We start from the raw sequence: 20,771 nt of genomic DNA, 5'->3' as shown, positions 1-20,771 counted from the left end.
GGGGTAGGGATGAACTCACACACCCATTGTCATCTTCTTCATAAAAGTGCCAAAGCATTCTCTTGATATGGAGTCATGATGTGTAACTGCAGAACAGATATGAATGTGTCTTGTTATGGAGAGGAAAGGGTGGTGGGTGTTGCAGTAAGAAGCAATGAATGTATTGTGTCTTTTCAAACCACTCTTCTAACAGTATTTGTCAAGTCTGACTTTGTGAATAAGAAAATGTTATGTTCATGGAAGTGGCTTTGCTCGCCTGTCAAAGTTTACATAAAAAATTGTTGATGTTATTGGTCAGTTTCCTTCTTGAAGATTTCCTGAGGTTGACAATACAGCACACACATAAACCCTCAGAGTGGCTCACCTGTATATCTGCATGCAGGGTTGACAACTATTTTGAGCATCCCTTTATATGTCTGTCAACATTACGGATGTCAAATATCTCCATAATAAATACTCAACCATTACAGACTAGCTCTGAGGACAGTGTGTGAATGAGAGTGTGTCATCAAGTGTTTATTTTGAGGTCTCTGAGTGTGTGTTTGTGTAGGAATGTCTGTGTGATTGGTTTTCATGTGGTCTCCTGAGTGTGTGGGTTTGTGTTGGAGAGTGTATGAGGTGGCTTGAGTATGTGTGTGTGTCCGAGTGCCTTTCTTGAGCGTGTGCCACAGTAAATCCTTCGAGGTCACTGATGCTGGTGTTACAGGCCTCTGCTGGTTCCAACATTCCTCCCTGCTTGGTTCAGCTCAAATCCCCAAGCCCCAGCTTCACCCACTCTGTTTGTTCAGACCAAATTTGGTCTGAATGATCACATCCCCCTTCTTAGGTAGGACTGGACCTGATGGAGATTGAAGCAGGATGTAGATGTTTTAGATGGAAGGGTGGGGTGATTCTGGACCTCTGGCTGTCTGACCATGAGAATGTGCCCCCCCCCCCCAGCTGCTCTGCTCCAGTCCCCATCTGAGAGAGGGAATGTTGGGGGTGAACGCTCAGCAGGGTGGGGGTGCTGGAGGCTTTGGTGTGGGGGAAAGGGGTGAGTGGGGGGGAGGGGAGTTTGGGGGGGGGGCATAGCTGGGGCTGGAGGCAGGGACTGGTTTGGGATGTAGGATGAGTTGAGGGGTTGTTGGAGAGCAGGGAAGGGTTCAAACAAGGATAATCTTGTTGGATCTCAGGGACAAATTCTGCCAGGAAGGAGCCATCTACTGGAGTGGAGTTATTAACTTAAAAAAAAAATAATTCCCAGAATCCTGTAAAAAAAAGTGAAATGATGTTAGAGAGAACGTGACTCAGTTAAGAGGTTCCCAACTGGTGAAAAAGATTCATGTATATTAATCGTAAAAATGGGTCTTGATTTTACATTCTGGCCCTGCAAAGCTTCTTTGGTGAATCTTGAAGTGGAGAGTTCTAGGATGTGGCAGTGGATCAAAGCTTGGCCTGGATGAAGAACCACACTTCATTCAGCACTGGATATCTTCATACATTCACCAGGTCTGTGACACAAATAACCGGGTAAGCACCATGAATACTGTTTATCCCTGTACTGTCTGACAGTTTGAAACCTTTCAGAGCGACATCGGTTTACATCCATAATTGATGTAAAACATATATAGAAGTTAAGCTCTTCTCTTTTTCCGAGTGGATGAACTTAGAATATTTCAGTGGAGGATCTTGGAGGGTCATGGGTTTCCCTCCGCCATCATCCCTCTGGAGGACAGCAGGACTAGCAGGTTGTGTTGTAGGGCGACCCATGTCAGATGCTGCAGTGTTTGTTTGTTAGTTAGTCAACAGGGTCCGTGTTCACAGAGCAGATTATGTTTGACGAGGAACACAAAAAGAGAGGAGGAAGACGGAAAATAAACAGAGGATGAGTTTGTCCCCTCTGGACACGACCCGTCACATCGGTCCAGCTGAACCCTCGGAATCCTGGCAAAGTGCACTGTGGGAAAAGGCCCAGCCACGCCGCCGCACGTCTCTCTCTCTCCTCTCCGTCTGTTCTCTTTCTCTGTCTGTCACTGTTCCCCTCTCACTGTCTGTTCTCTATCTGTCTCTCTCACTGATCTCCTCTCTGTGTCATTCGTTCTGAAGTTAATCCTCAGCGTTTGGACCAGAGACTGATCTGTAGAGCCCACGGTCAGACAGAGCTGAGGGCTGCAGAGCCGAGGGCTGCAGGGTCAGTGACCAGGGCTTCCTCTGTAAGTGGCAGATCACCATCAGGCCTGCCAACATAATGACACATTGGAACTTGACCTTTGACCCCTAGAGAAACATACTGAGGCTACTGTCTCCAGGCTGTGGGGATCTGCAGGATAGGTCAGCCAGGTCACATGCTGTAGACCTTGAACATAGCTGAGGAGTAGACTTGCGAGCATAATGTTGAAGGGATGCATCAATGCATGGACAAACTAACCCAGAAAATGATACCTTCCACTGTAGAACTGTGAGCTTTTTTCATTTAGTTGATCGCTCAATCACTCCCAGTTAAGAGACTAGATTCAGTCTCTTGATTGGGCCTGGGTGAGATTATGGCATGGGGAGAAAGAGAGGATGAGAGAAGGATGAAGAAGAGACGTGGAAAGCGACATAGTAACACAACACTGCCCTCTAGTGGACACAGAGCATATCTTCCTCTCAGTACCACCTCTCATTCCTTCCAGTTCCTCATCCGTCTCCAGAGGGTAGTGATTTTACAAGATTGTATTAGCAAAACCAGTTGCCCTCTGCTCAGTTCTCACTAATTCACATCTTCTTAGGGATTACATCAAACAAGGCCAAAAGAAAGGACATATTTCACAGGTTTTGAAACTCAGCCTGAGAGTGCTTGCCTCTCCCTGACATCCAGCATCAATGCCAAAGAGGAATGACTTCACCGTCTGGGTGATTAGTGCTTAGACTTGGCGCCGTCAGAGAGAAGGAGAGATTTACCGCACTACTGAAGGAATGGAAACAGATTGTCCAGAGGGAGGAGAACGACCGATCATTCCTCTCATCTCCTCCGAAGGAAAACGATTAGAGGAGTATTTGTGGAACATAATCGAGCCCTGGAGTTGTTTCAGAGGCAGACAGGGAAGGAGTTTTCCTTGTCTGCTTGGCAAGTGCGAGTGTTTAACATCCACACAGACGTTCCACTGCTCCTGGCAGAGAATGGTAAACAGTGATGTCGCAACCACATGGGCGAGTTTCAATCCTGTCCAGGGGACTCCTCCCCTCTCCCTGTCATCTCCTCCATCTGCCATGTCTCTGATAAACTAGACAGGTTTGTATAGTGGGTAAAACTTGGCAAGGTAACTTTATACGAGGGCCAGGTATGAAAGTGAAACATTTTTATTTATTGACATAACTGGTGGGTGACACGCTAGGGTTTACAGGGTTGTTAGTATGATGACATGTTAAGGCCTGGGTCAGGGGTGCTGTGGGAGAAGGAAGGGTTCAGGCCGTCGGCAGAACATCTGGTAGGAAAGTGAGTTCGTTACTCCCCTGGAATGCAGGTAGACAGGCAGGCAGGTAGACAGGCAGGCAGGCAGGTAAACAAACAGTCTGACAGACAGTAAGGCAAGCAGACAGACTAAACAAAGCTAGCAGGTGCTCTCCAAATTAAGGCGTTATGCATCTCTGACCGTCCACCGTTACAGTAACCTAGCGCTGCGCCTGTGGTTATTATCATCACTTGCATAACTTTTTAATATTTTTTTAACGTCCAAGAACGTCAGTTAGGAACAACAGTATTCACCGTGACACATTTATTTACTTTGCAAACACAGGTGAGTGTTTCCAGTCTGAGTAGATCAGGAACCCAGAGAAGGTACTGTCGGTCTTGGAGCTGGAGTAGATTCCGCTGTACTCTCCCAGCGCCATCTGGACCCACACCTGGTCCCCCGGGACGAGGTGCAGCATCGAGCCGCCGGACAGCGAGGCCGGCTTGGGCCAGTTACCGTAGAACTGGAAGTAGGACGCCATGGCGTGGCCGTTCTTCATCAGGTCAAACTGCAGACTGGCGCGGTAGACGGTGGCGTGGACGGAGAAGTAGTACACCCCTGGGACTTTGGTGGTGAAGCGGCCCGTCTCCGCATTGTAATCTCCCTGCTCGTTCAGGACGATGCTGTCGAAGCGGACGGCGTCGCCCACGGCAACGGGCATGGAGCGAGCCTCAGATAATTTGGCACTGAAGGCGGACTTGGGGGCGACGGCGCATTCCCCCGCCTCCCCCCGCTCACCCTTCTGCGCCGGGTCTCCCCTGTCGCCGGTCAGCCCTCGGGGTCCTGTCTCACCTGGAAAGAGAAGGAGCACAGACACAGGTTACCTCGGTGACCTGCTACAGTCTGCAGAACACAGACACAGTAGACACCCGACTGGCCAAAAGGAGAACACCGAACAGGTTGTTTGACGGATCCTTCTTGTCAGGGGGCGCTGCAGAAGACTAATGGTACACTACCTGAGTATCCCCTGTCTCCCCGCTCGCCTTTCTCCCCAGGGGCAGCATCTCGCCCGTCCCGTCCATCTCTTCCTGGTGAGCCAGGGTGGCCGTGGACACCAGGAGAGCCTGGGATACCTGGTTGGCCAGAACACAGGCTAGGCGGGATCTTGTTGTCTTCTAATTGGTCAGACAGGTGGATCTGTAGAACCAGGAGGAGGGGCACAAACCAGAGCTGTGGCAATGTCATCATTAGGCGACTTCTGTGAGGACAGGAGAGCAGAGATAGAGAGTAAAGAAGAGAAGAGGTAAAGAGGAGGGGGAGGGGGGAACAGCAGAAAGCATAGCCCGTTATGCAATCGCAAGTCTTTGAATCATATTATCAGTACAGAAGTTTTGTTTTGACTGGCTGTCCTGAGCTCTCAACTCCAGGTGCAGCCTGTTAGCAGAAGAAGAAAAGTTCAGAGTTCATGCTTCTGGGTCCTCAAAACAACCATCGTATTTCTGGAAGATTATCTACAGACAAGGGTGTACTGTGTGTGTGTGTGAGTGTGTGTGTTTGTAAGCCTCAAGGTGTGGAATAAAGCCTCCGCTCCCTGTTGGCTGCTCTGAGAGAACAGGACAAGCGTCACCAGGCAATAAACCATGCTGACATGTCTACAGAGTAGCAGTTCACATTTAACACAGAACTACAGCCCCATTAAGCAGGCACCATGGAGAGCTGGCTTTTGGAGAACCATACAAACAAATAGATCCACATAGAGTCTGAGGCCTCAAAGCGCCTTACTGAAAGCTCCTTTCGTCTTTTCAGCTTATTACACATAATAACTACTGACTTTAGAAGTATGCAAGGCACAGCTGGTTTGAACTTTATGTCAAGTGAAAGAGGGAGGGAAAGAGAGAAAGAGGAAGAAATAGAGGGAGAAAGGGGGGGGGGTTGAGGAGAGGGAGAGAGGGAGGGAGAGGAGGGAGACAGAGAGGAGAGGGACAAAAAGAGAAACAGCTGCACAACAAAAAGCTGTCTCAGCATTCTGAGGAAAAACAGACATTACAAACATATGCAGGGTTCCCTCCTTCTCTCCTCCTCCCTCCATCTCCTCCTCCTCCAACCCCTCTCCACAGTGATGTGCGAGGAAGAACACCAGATCATAGTTTACTGGCATTACAACAACTATATCCACATGCCTGCAGCCCAGCCCTGCCTAACCCTTCTCAACACACTGTATACAGCCTGGTAACAAACTATCACACTTGACTACTTTCTCTATTCAAATCTCTACCATCTCTAAGCCCAACAGTTGTGTTTCAGCTACTATTTTCACAAGCAGGTAGGTGCCAAATATCCAATTAAAGACTTAGTCAGCAGTTTTCATCATTTGGTGAGATGTATCAAACACATACATCCATTATTGAAAACATGCTGAGACCTTAACATACAACATTCACTGAGGCTTGTCTCAGAGTTAAAAATAATAGTTCACCTAGAACTAAAGACAAGTGCAGGATTACCAGTTGAGGTCCAGAAGTGGAGGTGGAGTGGAACAGCGGAGTGGAGAAGGAGAGGAACAGCCGTAAATGCAGCTGACGGGACTTGGTGAAAGTGCCGAAACTGAGGAGTCTGGGAAAAGTGAAAGACCTCAGTCAGGAAATGGTAATGAAAGCCAATTAGAAAGGGAGGGTGGGAGAGAGAGGGTGGGAGGGAGGGAGATAGAGTTAAAGAGAAAGTAGTAGGGGAGGAGGTAGTAGGGGACTAGAGAAAGAGGGCTGGAGGGTAGTAGAGAGAGGGAGGAGAGGGAGAAAAAGGAAGAGGGAGAGGAATAAAAAAGCCAGAGTAAGGGGGAAAACAGAGAAGAAAGAGGGAGGGACAGAAACAGTACACAAGAGAAGTATTTAAAGTATGTCCACGATAAATAATGAGAGAAAAGTATCAGGAACAAAACCATTTGGAGCAGCTTGAAAGAGACTGAGGGGTGTTGGGGAAGCAGTCCAGTAGAGATGGGATCTAGATACATTTAGTGGATGACATGGGATTTACAGAGGAAGAGGTTGTCACAACTTTGGTGAGGGAGATGAAACCACAACACACAAGCCAGATAATTTTTCATTCTTTCTTTCAGGAGACGCTCGGCCTTTCTTCCAACACTTTCACTCTCTCTCCCCATGTTTCTCTCACCTTCTACTCTTGTTCGTTTTTCTCTTGATAGCAGTTCATGTAGAGATGTGGGGCCTGTGTGTGTGTGTATGTGTGAGAATGTCGTTATGTGAAGGTCGGTTGCAGTTCTGTCTGTTGTTCTGACATCGTCGTCTACTGCAACATAGTCTGTTTAAGGATGTAGGGGTGACATGTCAGCAGTAATCTGACACACGGTCTGACTGTGTTTCAACATTACAACCCTGTTTTTATGAGCCAGATTGTCACAGTATGAGTCACAGTAGGGGGTGTCAGAGCGGGTCTTTGAAGCCGTACGACCAGACTCCAATGCTTCCTCTCCAGGTGGACCGTTTGAAGACAGACTTTGTTTCTAGAGGTTTTTGGACTGGAGGCGGCCTTTCAGCCCTCCAAACAAACTCAGCTTAGTCAGCATATTGCGCATATGTGAACACTCCAAAATAACTCAGACCCCTGATCTGAACTGTGGTCAGACCTCCCCTGATCTGAACTGTAGACAGACCTCCCCTGATCTGAACTGTAGACAGACCTCCCCTGATCTGAACTGTAGTCAGACCTCCCCTGATCTGTACTGTAGTCAGACCTCCCCTGATCTGTACTGTAGTCAGACCTCCCCTGATCTGAACTGTAGTCAGACCTCCTGTGATCTGTACAGACCTCCTCTGATCTGTACTGTAGTCAGACCTCCCCTGATCTGAACTGTAGTCAGACCTCCTGTGATCTGTACAGACCTCCTCTGATCTGTACTGTAGTCAGACCTCCTCTGATCTGAACTGTAGTCAGACCACCTCTAATCTGTACTGTAGTCAGACCTCCCCTGATCTGAACTGTAGATGCTACTGACTGGGACGTTCTGTGTTGGTCCACGGACAAAGAACATGAAGCCGGAGTCTGATGGTAGAGTAAAGGAGACATGTTTATTATTTAAACTATCACTTAAATAAAAAAGTGCATAGAAAATAAACATGATTAGAAACTTTTCTTTTTACAATTATTTACAATTCTTGTTTTCCTAATTTTACATTCAACCGTAAGTAGTTTTGTGGTTTTTACTATTGTGGTTCGACATTTCCTTCATTTCCTGTGGAGCACTGAGAGAACACTGATGAGCAACGCAGAGGGGAAAACATCACTGACATCATCATCATCATTGATGTAGGACAGCTGTGGATGATGAAGCGTTTGAAAGACAATAGATACAGTATGTTCAAGGCATAAGAAAAGACACAACCCCCCCCCCCCCCCCCCCCCACTGATGATGTTCTACACACAACATGAACATTCTAGAACGTTCTTAACATGAGGACCCGTTAGGAAATGAAACAGCAGACAAGCAGGTCTTTCTCCCCCCGCCCCCCCTCCAATTTAAAAGGGCTGTCAGACTCCTCGACCTGCACGGAACAATACACAGCTGTTCTGAAAGTTACACAAAAAAATAAATAAATACAAATGCTTCTCCTCGCTACCATCATTGGTGAGTTTGTGTACAACAGTACGTGATGGGTGCAATGCCCAACAAGTTGACAAGATGGAGGAGAGAGAGAGAGAGAGCGAAACATGGTTTTGGTGGAGATCTCTTTCTCCCGTCTGGTCTCCACAAACCTCCAGACTGGATTCTCTACCACATCAAGTAAGCAGTTGAAAATAATCCCTGTTAAAAATGCAACAAAAAAAAAGAAAGAAAAGAAAGAAATAAAAACGGAAATATTCACTACAACAATCAAACACAAAAAATCCAAGATGGCTGACCTCAAGAAGTTCACAACCACATTACACATTTACATTTCTCATGACATAAATACCGTTCCTTTTCCAAAATTAAACATCTGCAATGTTCCCTCAACGTCAAGGGAACGTTCACAGGCACAGGAAAACTGGTACTGGATATTAATATACAAAATGTTGTACATTAGCTATTATCTAAGTTGATACTGTAACACAAAACCATTATAGAGTACACTGAAACATTGCTATCAACTGTTAAAAGATCTGTTGTTGGCTACTGTTACTAAATTTGTATGTCCATTCTGTATATTGTATAGATACGGAAGTACAAGTTAACTACTATGTATGTGTATATATTGTAATCTTAATATAGGTTAATTACAGATGAAGAACCACAGAGGTGGTATGTTGCTATGACAACCAGATAACAACAGAGTCTACTACAGGAACTGGATCTAAAACAGTGGTGAAATAATGTGTTGTTGTTGTTTGTCACCCGGTATCAAACACAGGACTGCGTTAAATCTGGAGAGTAGAGAGTCGTAGACGGAGCCCTTCAGATGGCAGCAACTAGCTCGCTAGCCAACCAACGCAAGTGTGATAGATAGTTAGTAAGTTCTCTGTGTGTGTGACCTGCCTGTACCGACACTAGCGTAGCTAGGCTAGCCAGAGAACTCCACTGTCCCTTTCCCCCGGCGGGGCTTGTGAGGTCACCCTCCCTGTCCTTTTCACCATTCTGATCACGGTTTGAACAAACGTAATGATAACCGTCACCATGAAGAGTCAGGTTGGTCTAGGCTTGTACATTCATGGCGGGCCTTAGCAGCAGCACCCAGCAGGACTCAGGACCCCACCTGCGGGTGGTCCGTCAGGGGTGGGGGACGGGGAGTGAGCTGGACCAAAACTGGATCCCTGAAAGGATGGACCGGCAAAAGCCAGATCGAGGCTGCTGGGACAGAACTAGGGAGGTTGTTGGGTCTAACTGGAGGAAAGCAAGGACTTGTGAGGGACATGGTCCCTGTACGGAGGTGACTTGACTAGTAAGTTGCATATCTTCACAGCTAGAGATTGGGGAGATGGTGAGGGTTGACTTAAAGCTGACCAAGTAAGACTGTGTCAGGGTTGTGGCTAGATCTGGATGGGCTTGGGACTGTGTGGTTGGATGAAGATCATCATCATCATCAGTAAGGCGGAAGGGAAGAGGTGTCAGCTATTCTCATAGAGCAGCACTCTGGACTCCCTCAAGTGCATAAGAACGTCACAATGCTAGGATGCCATTGGTTGCCGCCGTGACTGAACAAATGATTCCTATTGGTGGATCGAGCTACTGGTGGACTGCTCTCAGCGAATGGGACAAAGCCACATCATCAGTCTTTGGAATCAAAGAAACATTCAGGCTACAAAGAAAATAAACGACAAGCAACGACAACAAAAAGAACACACATGTTGAAAGGCAGCTGAATAAAAAAAAATTGAGCCCAAGCATTAGTGTTTGTAAACCGCTCTAGTTCCTACAAAAATGGCAATAAAATAAATACGATTTTCTTAAAAATATAAATACCATCGTCATTAAGTGCTATTCACTAGTGAGTGCTTTTTAGTCTTTTCGTATAGAAAAATATACATATTATTTACATTTCAAAAGCAAGCATGATATTTCCCTGTCCATAACAAACCAGACAGATAACAGACAAGACTTCAAAAGACTAATTTTCATACATATAAAAAAAAATATTATTTCATAGTCAACGGTTATTATTAATATAGGCCATGAGCTGGTTCTCTTCTCCAACAGATGGAGATACTCTTCGTATGAAGGTTTTTTAAACTGACGTTTGGTACTCAATGCTGTAAATTCAAGACATTGTTCCAAATCTGATTTCCAAAGACACTCACAAGATATCACTCTCCTCCTTTACCCCACTGGTACAGTGCTGGACCAATCAATGGCTCTGGCCTTGGTCACGTGTTCCTATGCAAAAATAAAAAATAAAATACATAGACAATGTTTCACTAAAGCAAAAGTAACCATAAAAACAGAACTACGCAAGTTCTAGTCCCTCGTCGGTCAGTCCACCAGAACCTCCACCTAGTTCAGTCAGAACCGGGGATGTGATCCAATGACCCACCCTTCTATTTCCCTAAAATCGTTTTTTACGTCTAAAGTTTATGTCTACGGCTCTAGCATAAGTACACTCGTGGCTATCGTCTAGTAAGAGCAACACAACTACAGTTTAAAAACATCCTGCAGACGGACAGACAGAGGTCTCCGTGGCCCTGTCGTCTAGCTCCCCACAGCGCCCTCTGGTGTTGATTACAGGCTATGCAGCTCCACCAGGATGCTGTGGACAAGCATGGGCAACTATGTACAGTGTCTACAACACACAGCCCAGGAGAGAGAGAGAGAGAGAGAGGGGTTGGGGTGGGGTATTGGCATGGCTATTCTGAAGGCCTGAAGGACTTTCACATGGGGACAGCAACGGAGGGGCATGTACGACCAGGCGAGGCCAGCAGCAGTTCGCTTGCTCCTCTCTGTACTTTCATTGACTGGTAAAAGTCCCTTCCTCAAAATTGCACTTTGGTGTATAAACTGAACTCTTTTAGCAATGTGGCAATTTTTTTTCTTCTATGCGCTCGACATCCAGACCCTCCCTGAGCATCACAGATAGGACAAGGAAAGATCTCTCCTCTAGAAAAATATGGAGGGTGAGGCAATGCTTTATCTCCTCATGGAAAGGGCATATTCTTTCTTGTTATTCAAAGGATTCAAACGGTTTCAAAACTACAAACTCTGTAAAGGCTCTTTGCTTCTATCCTTCTTTGTTCCTCCCCCCGTCTCCCCTGTCCTAAATCCTCCCTCCATCCAAAGTAAACAGAAACAACGAAGGAGGCACGATAATCTGTTGCTCTTCCACAGAGGGGCCCCACTCAGATTAGAGGCCTGGAGAGGCTGAGGGCTGGGGTCCGAAGATGGACGGGGTCATCCCTGGTCTGGACCAGAACCTGGATGGTGTCGTCCCTGGTCTGGACCAGAACAGACACTGGGTGAGCACTGGTCTGGACCAGAACCTGGACTGGGCCCAGACGTGTGCCATCTGGGCCAGTACCTGGTCTGGGTCCTTCCTATCAGTGTGCTGCCCAGCCTCCGTCCAGGAGACCCTCACCACAGCGTCACCGTCCCCCGCTACAGACACACCCACTGTCCCCCTATAGAACCCCCCATATGAAGACACAGGGACCACAGCTCCGCGTCGGAAGCAGGAGAATCTATGGAGAACGTCCGGTTAACGTCTGAGAAGTTCCAACTCCCGGTAGGACGGGAGGGCGGTGGCGTCTAGTTGAGGAACTTGCGGCACTTCTTGGTGCGGCAGTTGCAGGGTAACTTATTGGCCGGTTCCTCGGTGGGAAACTTGTAGTCGTAGGTCAGCTCCTCCCCCCGGTAGACGCGGCGGCTGGAGAAGATGACGATGTGCTTCTGGCCGTCCACGCTGAGGACACGCGAGTGGCAGTTGGGCTCGCAGGAGTGGTTGATGAAACGGGCGGCGTTGCCGTGCACCGTGGCGTCCACCACCTCGTAGTCGTCGATGCGGAACATGTAGCAGCCAATCCCCTGTGAGGAAGGATCAGAGACAAGAGGGTGAGAGTGATGATGGCCGCAGGATACTGTTTAAAAAGGAAAGATCCACTTGTTACTGGATTAGAATGATGGTCCATGATGAGAGGTCAAAGTTCACACTCACCTTCCCACCACAACAAAAGTTCCTCTCCCTCCATCCCTCCCCCCTCTACCGTGCCTTCCCCCTTTTCCTTCCCCTCCCTCCTCACCTTGCTGTCATAGAGCTTCTCTCTCTTGTCTGTGAGGACAGAGCGGATCACGTTGCCCGAGTACTCGATCACCATCTCTCCTGCCTCGATGGTCTTCTTACAGAAGAGGCCCCTGCCATGGATAGGAGACCTAGAGAACAAATGCACACAAAACATGAAGTGATCCCTGGCCTTCACACTACTCTGATGTGGTGAAATCTAGCTCATCATTATTCTTATGATTATAATCTGTGGCCCATGAGAGGCACTCTAACAGGAGAGTCCAGGGCCTCACCTGTAGACGCCCACGGTCTGCCTGGAGGAGGTCTTCAGCTGCCTGAACCTCTGAGCCAGAGGCAGGTCCACGCTGGAGGTTCTCCTGCAACAACAACTTGCAGTCAGACACACGGAGCAGGGCAGACAGGAGGCAGGGCAGAGAGGAGACAGGGCAGAGAGGAGGCAGGGCAGAAAGGAGGCAGGGCAGAAAGGAGGCAGGGTAGAGGGGAGGCAGGGGAGGTGGCACAGAGACCGGGGATACAGAGAGACCAGGGGAGAGTGGACCAGGTGACAGAGAGACCAGGGGAGAGTGGACCAGGTGACAGAGAGACCAGGGGAGAGAGGACTCACCGGGCAGCTTTCATCGCCCCCTCCTCCTCTGCGTCCTCGAGGGGGTTGTACTCTGGGGGCTGGCGGTGTTTGGATGCCAGGAAGTTAAACATGTCAAATACAGACCTCCTGGAGAGCAACAGATGGAACAGACGGTGGTTAGACACACACACACTATGGTATTTTGTGCGTGCTAAGTAGTGTTTGAGTGTGTAGGCGTGCGTGCACATGTTTGTGTGTGGCCTGGTTTTGCTACCCTTGTGGGGACCAGAAATCTAAGTTTCTAAGGGGTTTTAGGTTAAGGGTTAGAATTACATTAAGGGCTGGGGTTAGGAGTTAGGGATAGGCTTTAAAGGTTAGAGTTAAGGTTAAAGTAGGGGTTAAGGTAAACTGGATTTGAGAGTCCCCACAAGGACTGATAAGACAAAACGTGTGTGTGTGTGTACAGCGTCCAGCCCTACCGGTGGTGCAGCTCAGCGCGAGCCGACCCGTGGGGGTTTAGAGGAAGCGGGTGGGGCTCCTCAGGCTTGTGGAAGCGGAAGCGGTAGTTCCTGCAGTGCCTGGAGCCGTGCAGTTGCTCCAGCAGGAAGACTACAGCGTCATGGACCACGCCCAGCATCCTCAGCCCATTCACACCTGCAGGGGAGCATTGGGAAATGTAGTTCTTTAGAATGACAATCTGACTACACATAGGGCTACGTGTGAACATGGTGACGGAACAAGGTGATGCACTCACCCTCGAAGGAGAGCTCTTTCAGCCTGGCGTTGGAGCGAGCTTCCTGGACCTTGTCAGTGAGGGACTTCCAGGCCTCTGCAGACAGACAAGATGGACACAGTCAGAACTGCACTGACAGGTCACCTTACACATCACACATCTTGAAAGTTCACATTTGAAGTGCAGTTCCTAAGCGCAAAGAGGGCACCAAGTCCATTGCGTGTAATGACCAACTGTCAGAGGCTAGTCGGAGTTGGGCCTACCTTCTATGCTCTCACAGCGGATGTGGAAACCATCGTCGCTGCAGATCTCAAAGATGAGGCCCTTCTTGGGCTTGGCCTCCATGGGGGAGTCTCTGCCCCCTCCCCTCTGGTCTGGGGGGGAGGCCACCAGGAGAGACCCCGGACCCCCGGCTCCACCCTGGGTCTGCAGGCCTGCCGACCCTGGAACCCAGCAGGAACACGAGGTCAGGGTTAGAACTGAGATCCTAGGTCCACATGAAACATTCTCCCCCAACAGGCACGAGGACTGGGAGGACGTTCTCATTGTTGACGTCAACATTGTAAGGTTGCGGTTCTGTGCTTCTCTCTGGGGAGGAGGTTTGAGGGAGGGGGTTAGAGCAGCTGTTCCAGTGTATCTGTGCAGGAAGGACCTACCGGAGGTTCTGCCTCTCTCGTCCGTCGCTCGCCCAGTCAGGGCAGCTGGAGCTTCGGCTCTCCTCGCTCCGTACACACTGCAGAGAACACATGGTTAGGGATGCACTCAAATGAATGTTCTGCGCCAAAACTAAAATTCAGGATGATGCACTTGGCCAAAACCCCAAACCAAAAATGACTTCTAACATTTCTGAATCAGCACCATCCTCCCTCTTCACGACATTTCTGAACCACACTGCTGACATGATCTCCCTTGTTTGAAATACTGATGGAAAATCACCTCAGCTGAAAATGGAAATCTAATGGGATTGTATTACATAACGCTCATTCACGGATAACCTGAAAATAGTTTGAGGTTAGTAGGTCACTTGCCCAAAGAGCTACTGAAATTAAAATGTTAAAACTATTTCTATAAAAATGTGTGAGATTAAAATGGACAAACCAAAGGGTGTGCAACATGTGTCATTGTTATTGGGTTTGTTTTGAAAGTTTCAGGAGTAATGGATAAACAGCTATTGCCATTTAAATAAAACAACTTGTCACTTTGTTGACGGTCCCTAACTATACATACACATATATTTCGGTGCATCGCTATAACTGAGAGCAACAATGTTATCTTTCAACATTACTTATCAACAACATACAAGATTATCTACCAACATTGTCAACTGACACCAGCAACAATATTATAAAATAATTCAAATGATTATCTACTCCCCACCTCTTGTTGGTGCCTCTGTCAGATGGTCTGCAAGTTTCCATTGGCTCTGGAGAGATAGGATCTCTGGATCTGCAAGTAGTAGAGATGAATCAATTAATGAATTTCTCCTCAAAAAACAAATGTCTCCATTTCCTTCAGCACCACCCAATACTAGAACTTTCGACTGCAAGAAAGTCTCACCCAGTGATGGCGTCTCTCAGGCTCTCCTTGGAAGCGTCGGCCTGCCAGCTCTTCAGCTTCTTCCCGCTAGTCTTCTCCGGACTCTGCCTGCTTCTCTTGGCCTTCTGCTTGGACTTCCCGGCCGTCGGGCCCCCTGTGGTGGGGGTCCGTGAGGGGGTCCTCAGCTCCAGCCTGCTCTCTGAAGCCCTGGAGATGGGGGTGGTGCGGGAGCTCTGTGAGGGAGGAGTCTGCTGGGTGAACACCCCCACCACCCGGCCCTTGGCTGGGTCCATGGAAGCAGGGCTGGGGGCCGGAGCCAGAGGGATAGGGCCATGAGTTGGATGACCAGGGTCCAGGTGCTGGGCATGGGTGATACTGCTCTCTGCCTCCCCCTGGTGGGTCACGGCCATACTGAAGGTCTGGTGGGAGGGCAGGACGCAGGCGATGCTCGTTTGGACCCCACTGCCCAGCTGTGACATCATAGCCCCTCCCCCTGACTGCAGTACCATGGGCTGATCCGATAGGCCCAGCCCGTGGGGGCCGGCCTTGAAGAGCAGGTTGCTGATCGGCCCGGTGATGTCAGAGGAGCTGAGGATGGGGGTGGAAAGGGAGACTGAGCCGGGGCCCAGGAGACCCGGGCCGGCACTGGAAGGCATGGAAACCACATTCAACACAGACTGGTTGGGGTTGAGACTCGCCACGGTGCATGGCAACAGGTGGGTAGAGGGGTCGGGGCCTAGTATACCCCCCTGGGCTCCCCCAAAGTACATCACCCCCCCTGTCTTGGGCCTCTTGATGATGTTGGGCACCTTGCGATGGGACGAGGGGTTGGCAGGGGTGAGGGTGCCCAGCTCCACCAGGCTTCCTGGCTGGGCAGGGATGCCAGCGGTGATTTGGGGGGAAGACAGGTTGATCAGGGTCATGTTGGAGTGGCCCACCTCCGAGGGCGCCAGTGTGGGCTGGCTGCGGCTGCGAGCTAGCTTCTTGGTCTTTCGTGGCTGGAGGCGGGAGATGGGACGCTTCTTGCCATGTGCGGATGCGAGGATTGCCGGGGAAGGGGCGATGGAGGACGGGCTGGAAACGATGGCCACATTGGGGCGGATGTCCGGGGGTCGGCCCGCCTCGGTGACCAGGATGTGGGGGTCATGGGCCTGGGAGGGCACCCCGATGAGCAGGCCAGAGGTGGTGCTGGGGATGCCGGTCTGGAAGCCAGTCTGGGTGGTGCCTGTGAAGGCGTGGATGTGGGAGTGGTGGGGCATGGCACCCAGGACCTTGCCCCTGGCGGGGAAGAGCGACTGGGAGGTGGTGAGTCCGGAAGAGCTGAGGCCAGTGGTCAAGGTCATAGAGCTGAGCACCGAGGAGCTGGTGTCTATCACCCCTGTGGCACTGACGGAAGGGGCGATCTGGATCTTCTGAGTGACCCCGTTGGCCAGGGTCTGAAGTACATAGAGAGGCTGGAGGTGCTGATTGACCACAATGAGCTTCTCTGGGCCAGGCTTGAGGTGAGGGGAGGAGGTGTGGATTGCAGGGCTGGGGGCCTGGGAGGGGCCAGGGTTTGGGCAAGGCCCAGGGCTGGCGGTGGCTGTGGCAGGAAGATACTTCTGGCCTTGGAGGGGCAGGGAGGGAGAGCTGGGTAGGCCTGGGGTACCAGAGCTCCTGGTCACATCCTGGTTACTGCTCCCATCCACCACCTGACCAATGGCAGGGCTTGGGATGAAATGCTCGGGTGTCATGTGACCTTCGGTTACCTGGGACTCTCTGCTTCCCGCATCTGATTGGCTGTCAGGAGACACCCCGGCACCGCCCCTCTTCTTGTCCCCGCCCTTCTCCCCCGGCAGCCCATCGGGATTGGAGGAAAGTGCGAGCATGGAGCGGTCGGGTCCGTCCGAGAGCAGGGCTGAGTGGTTCTGGCTGCTGCTCACAGTGGGGCTGCGGGTCGTCAGAACCGACAGGTCCGAAGGCAACTCCAGAGGAAGTCCGTACGGTTCCTCCACCCCCGCCACGCCCCCTTCCACAGGCTCCGCCCCCGCCAGCGGCTGGGGGAAGTCCTCAAACAGGATGTCTGAGGAAGAGGGCTCGGCCTGCTGCCCCATGGCCTGCATGGAGGGAGTGTTGAGGACAAACTCCATGATGTCAGAGGGCAGGATGTTGCCACAGTCGTCACTGTTGTTGTTGTCCGAGTCGGACTTGAGCAGGTCGGTGCTGAGGGAGAGCTGGGCCTCCAGGGGGTCCTGACCCTGTGATCCCTGACCCTTGACGGCTCCTAGTGGGAGGCAGTTGTCCTTCTGGCTCTTCCTGCTGTCCCGGCTGTTACTGCTTCCTCCCCCTGCTGCTCCGCGGCTGGTGGTCTCCGCCTCCTTCCCGGCCTCCTGCTCTCGCTTGTCGGCATGGCGATCCCGGCCCCTCCTCTTACCCGTGGGCCGGTGAGCAGCGGCGGTGGCGGTAGTCGGGGTGGGGTTGGTGCTTACGCTGGCGTCACTCTCGGAGCCATCGTCCACGCCGTCTAGCTGGCCAATCCGCTGCTGGCTCAAGCTCCTGGAGGCGGGACAAAGGAAGAAATATTTGGCTGAAACACTGAAATGCGAGACTTCAGAAAAGTAGTCAGGCACAATGTGATGACTTGTACCCTAACCCTATACAGGCACTATTAGAATTCACATTTGAATTTAACAAACGGACTAAGCGGTTTGCGTTACATAGCATCCTGAGGTGCGGTACTCACATGTGGGGTAGGCCCTCCTCCGACGCTCCCCGGCTCACTGCCTCCTCCTCCTCGTCCTTCAGGAAGCGCTGCAGCTGGGAGCCCCTCCCCAGACACTGGTCGATGCCCTCGATGGAGGGCAAGCCCCCCCCAGGGGTGACGATGGTCCTGGTGAAGTTGTAGTAGTAGGGATCCTTGGGGTTCAGGCTGCCTTCCTCCTCCTCTGCGCTGTCCCCTGAGGAGGAGGAGGTGCTCATGTCGTCTGCCCCGTCCACCTGTCCCTCTGCCGACCTCCTGCCTCCCCCGCTCCTCTTCTTCCCTCCCCCCGCCCCGGCGCCGGGGCCTAGCCCCTCCCCGCTGGCATAGAACGGGAGGTCCTCCTCGCCGTAAGAACGCACGCCATAGAAGGGCGTGAGCCCGTAGAACATGTTGGAGCGAGCGCGGGCGCTCCGGCGCGGGTAGCGGCGCTTGGCCGAGCCCGATCCGTCGCTGTCGTCCTCCTGGTGCTTGTCCAGGCTCCCGTCATCCTCCAGGGCGTGGTCGTCATCCCGGTCCGCCTCGGGTCCTTCGCGGTCATCCTCCGCGCCGCGGGATAGGAGGCGGCGCTGGGGGCGGGCCGGGGGGTGCTCGGTGTGGGGCTGGCTCTCGGACTCGGAGCTCTCAGAGCTGCTGGCGGAGGAGAACAGGGGCGGGCGGGAGGAGGCGCGGGGCCTGGCGGTACCCTGTCCGGCCGGGGAGGTGGTGGTGAGGGAGGTGGTGGAGGAGGAGTCGGAGGACGTGCTGCTGATAGTGTTGGTCCCGTTGGGGTCCGTCTTTAGCTGGGGCTGAGAGGCCTTGACGGCTCTCTTCTTGTCCCTGGAGGGGAGCTCATTTGGGGGCTGCGGGGTGGAGGTGTGCCTGGGCTCCAGGCTGGGGCTGGGTCTCCTCTCCGGACTGGACAGCCTCTCCCTGTTCCTGGAGGAGCGGCTGTCTGCAGCCTCCTTCTCATGCCTCTCCACCTCCACCTTCCCAGACGCCTTGGAGCTGTTGGTGACCGGGAGGGCTTTGCTGTTGCTGCTGATCTGGGGGGGGGTCTGGGTGTGGGCCGTGGGGGCCATGCTGGCCTTGGTGCTGTTGTTGAGCAGAAGAGTCTTGTTGCTGTTGTGGGGGGGCTTCTCCCCCCTCTCCTTGGAGACCTCCCTGCTGCCACCCATCCTGCCTCGGGTCGGCTTGTCTTTGGCGCCCGAGGTGGTCATGTGACCGGCGGCGGGGACAGTTATCGGCGCTGCCTGTGAGGAGCCTCGTCTGCTGATGTCATCCTCAGACATGGTACTGGAGGACCACAGTGGTTTGAGCGCGGCGGCGGCGGGCGCGGACCCGGACTGATACTCCAGGGTCTTCTTCCCTCCGACCCGCTCGTAGGTGCGCTGGGGGGAGACGGGCTTCCCAGCATCCTTAGTGACCGGGGCCCCATCCTTTCCTGGGTTTGACCGGTCTTTGGGCAGGGGGGCGGGGGTGCCGTCCTTGGGCAAGGGTGTGGAAGTGGAGAGGGGGCGCTGGCGTGACAGCACCATCAAACCACCTGACTGTTCGGTGTCTTTCCCCGCCTGCTTGCTCTTCTCGGTCCTGGCACTTCCCCCCTTCTGGTGGCTGGTCAGTATGGCTGTGCCCAGCACTGGTGAAGCCTGGCCTACACTCGCCAACCCCGGGCCTCCAGTGCCCAGCCTGGGGGTCTTCCCTTCTCCAGCAGCCTGCCTGGAGATGCCCTCCTTCCCCCCAGCCTCGGCCTTCCTCTCAGCCTGGCCGTGGGAGGGTCTGTGCTGGGCTCCAGGACTCGCAGAGCTGGCCTCCCGGCCCTGGCTCTTACTTCCACCGCCTGGTCTAGACCTCTCGGCCAAGCCTGGCTCTCGACTAGCCTGTCTGCTCTTCTCCATGTCTCTCAGGCCTGGATCTTTGCTGTGTGGTCTACCCCTGTCGGAATCCTTTGAGCCTGGGTCTTTGTTAGACAGCCTGCCTCTCTCTGTGTCCCGGTTAGACGGCCTAGCCTTCTCTCCCTCCCTCTGGCCTGGCTCTCTGCTGGAGGGCCTGGGCCTCTCTGTGTCTTTCTGGCTCTGTTCTCGAGGTGCTCTGCCTCTCTCTGCGTCTCTAGGACCAGAGTCTTTGCTGAATGATTTATCCCTCTCCGAATCCCTGGAGCTTGGGTCTCCGCCTGGTGCTCTGCCCTTCTCTGTGTCCCTCTGGGCCTGGCTTGATGGCCTGCTCTTGTCAAACTCCCTCCCTAGGTCTTTGCTGGGCTGTCTGCCCCTCTCTGTTTCCTTGAGACCTTGGGTTTTGCTGGGCGGCCTACCCTTCTCTGACTCCTTCAAGCCTGGGTCTCTGTTGGAAGGCCTACCCTTGTCTGTGTCCTTTTGACTGGGGTCTCTACTCAACAGCCTCCCTTTCTCTGGCTCCTTGAGAGCTGGATCTCTGGCTGGCCGGGCTTTCTCCATGTCCTTCAAACCCGAGTCTCTGCTGGGCTGCCTGCTCTTCTCAGAGTCCCTCTGGGCTGGCTCTCTGGACCCTTTGGGCCGCTCGGCCTCCCTGAGACTCTGCTCTCTGCCAGGCCCCCGGCTTCTCTCTGCCCCCCTCATCCCTGGGTCTCTGCTAGGCAGCCTGCTCCTCTCGGCCTCCCTCAGGCTGTGCTCTCCCCTGGGCTGCCGGCTCCTCTCTGCCTCCCTGTGGGCCGGGTCTCTGCTGGTCCCCCGGGCCCTCTCCGGATCCCTCATAGGGGAAGGGATGAGCGGAGGGGGGGAGGAGAGGGGGCGGGCGTGAGACGATGTGGGGGACGAGAGGGTTCTTATGTGGGACACGGAGGGGGAGGACAGCGTCCGGGCGTGTGCGGGTGGCGGGGAGGAAAAGGGGCGCGAGAGAGACGGTGGGGGGGAGGAGAGGGCGCGCGTCTGGGAGGGGAGGGGCCGCGTGTGTCCTGGCGGGGTGGAGGCCGGACCTTTGTGCCTGGCCGTGTGGGGGGGCGGAGGCGGGGACAGCGAAGGGGTGCTGTGGCGCCGAGACCCGATGCTTTTCAGGCTGGAGCTCAGCAGGGGATCTCCCACCGTGACGATCTCATGGACCGCCTGGGACGAGCCGT

The 20,771-nt window shown here is 52.5% G+C and overlaps 2 protein-coding genes across 2 annotated transcripts in view; both read right to left on the bottom strand.

The window, feature by feature from the left end:
• Positions 1 to 3,305: 3,305 nt before the first annotated feature.
• c1qtnf5 (C1q and TNF related 5) lies at positions 3,306 to 6,047 on the bottom strand. The gene is made up of 3 exons (XM_084674444.1): positions 5,918 to 6,047; positions 4,430 to 4,671; positions 3,306 to 4,265 (listed from the first exon to the last, which is right to left on the bottom strand). Exons 2-3 carry the CDS (start codon positions 4,659 to 4,661, stop codon positions 3,742 to 3,744), a joined length of 756 nt encoding a protein of 251 aa, XP_084530570.1. The 5' UTR covers positions 4,662 to 4,671; positions 5,918 to 6,047; the 3' UTR covers positions 3,306 to 3,741.
• Positions 6,048 to 7,473: 1,426 nt separating this feature from the next.
• kmt2a (lysine (K)-specific methyltransferase 2A) overlaps positions 7,474 to 20,771 on the bottom strand; it is a 35,774-nt gene continuing 22,476 nt past the window's right edge. Inside the window, 11 exon segments of the mRNA XM_084673542.1 lie at positions 7,474 to 11,913; positions 12,129 to 12,258; positions 12,403 to 12,486; positions 12,735 to 12,842; positions 13,175 to 13,349; positions 13,450 to 13,524; positions 13,692 to 13,871; positions 14,085 to 14,161; positions 14,806 to 14,874; positions 14,986 to 17,499; positions 17,687 to 20,771. Of these exon segments, the coding sequence (XP_084529668.1) occupies positions 11,638 to 11,913; positions 12,129 to 12,258; positions 12,403 to 12,486; positions 12,735 to 12,842; positions 13,175 to 13,349; positions 13,450 to 13,524; positions 13,692 to 13,871; positions 14,085 to 14,161; positions 14,806 to 14,874; positions 14,986 to 17,499; positions 17,687 to 20,771 (6,773 nt within the window). The 3' untranslated portion in view covers positions 7,474 to 11,637.

Source organism: Hypomesus nipponensis, chromosome 15 (assembly GCF_054491055.1).
Source record: "Hypomesus nipponensis isolate SF chromosome 15, ASM5449105v1, whole genome shotgun sequence".
Taxonomy (NCBI): domain Eukaryota; kingdom Metazoa; phylum Chordata; class Actinopteri; order Osmeriformes; family Osmeridae; genus Hypomesus; species Hypomesus nipponensis.
This window is presented reverse-complemented; position numbering and strand designations above follow the sequence as displayed.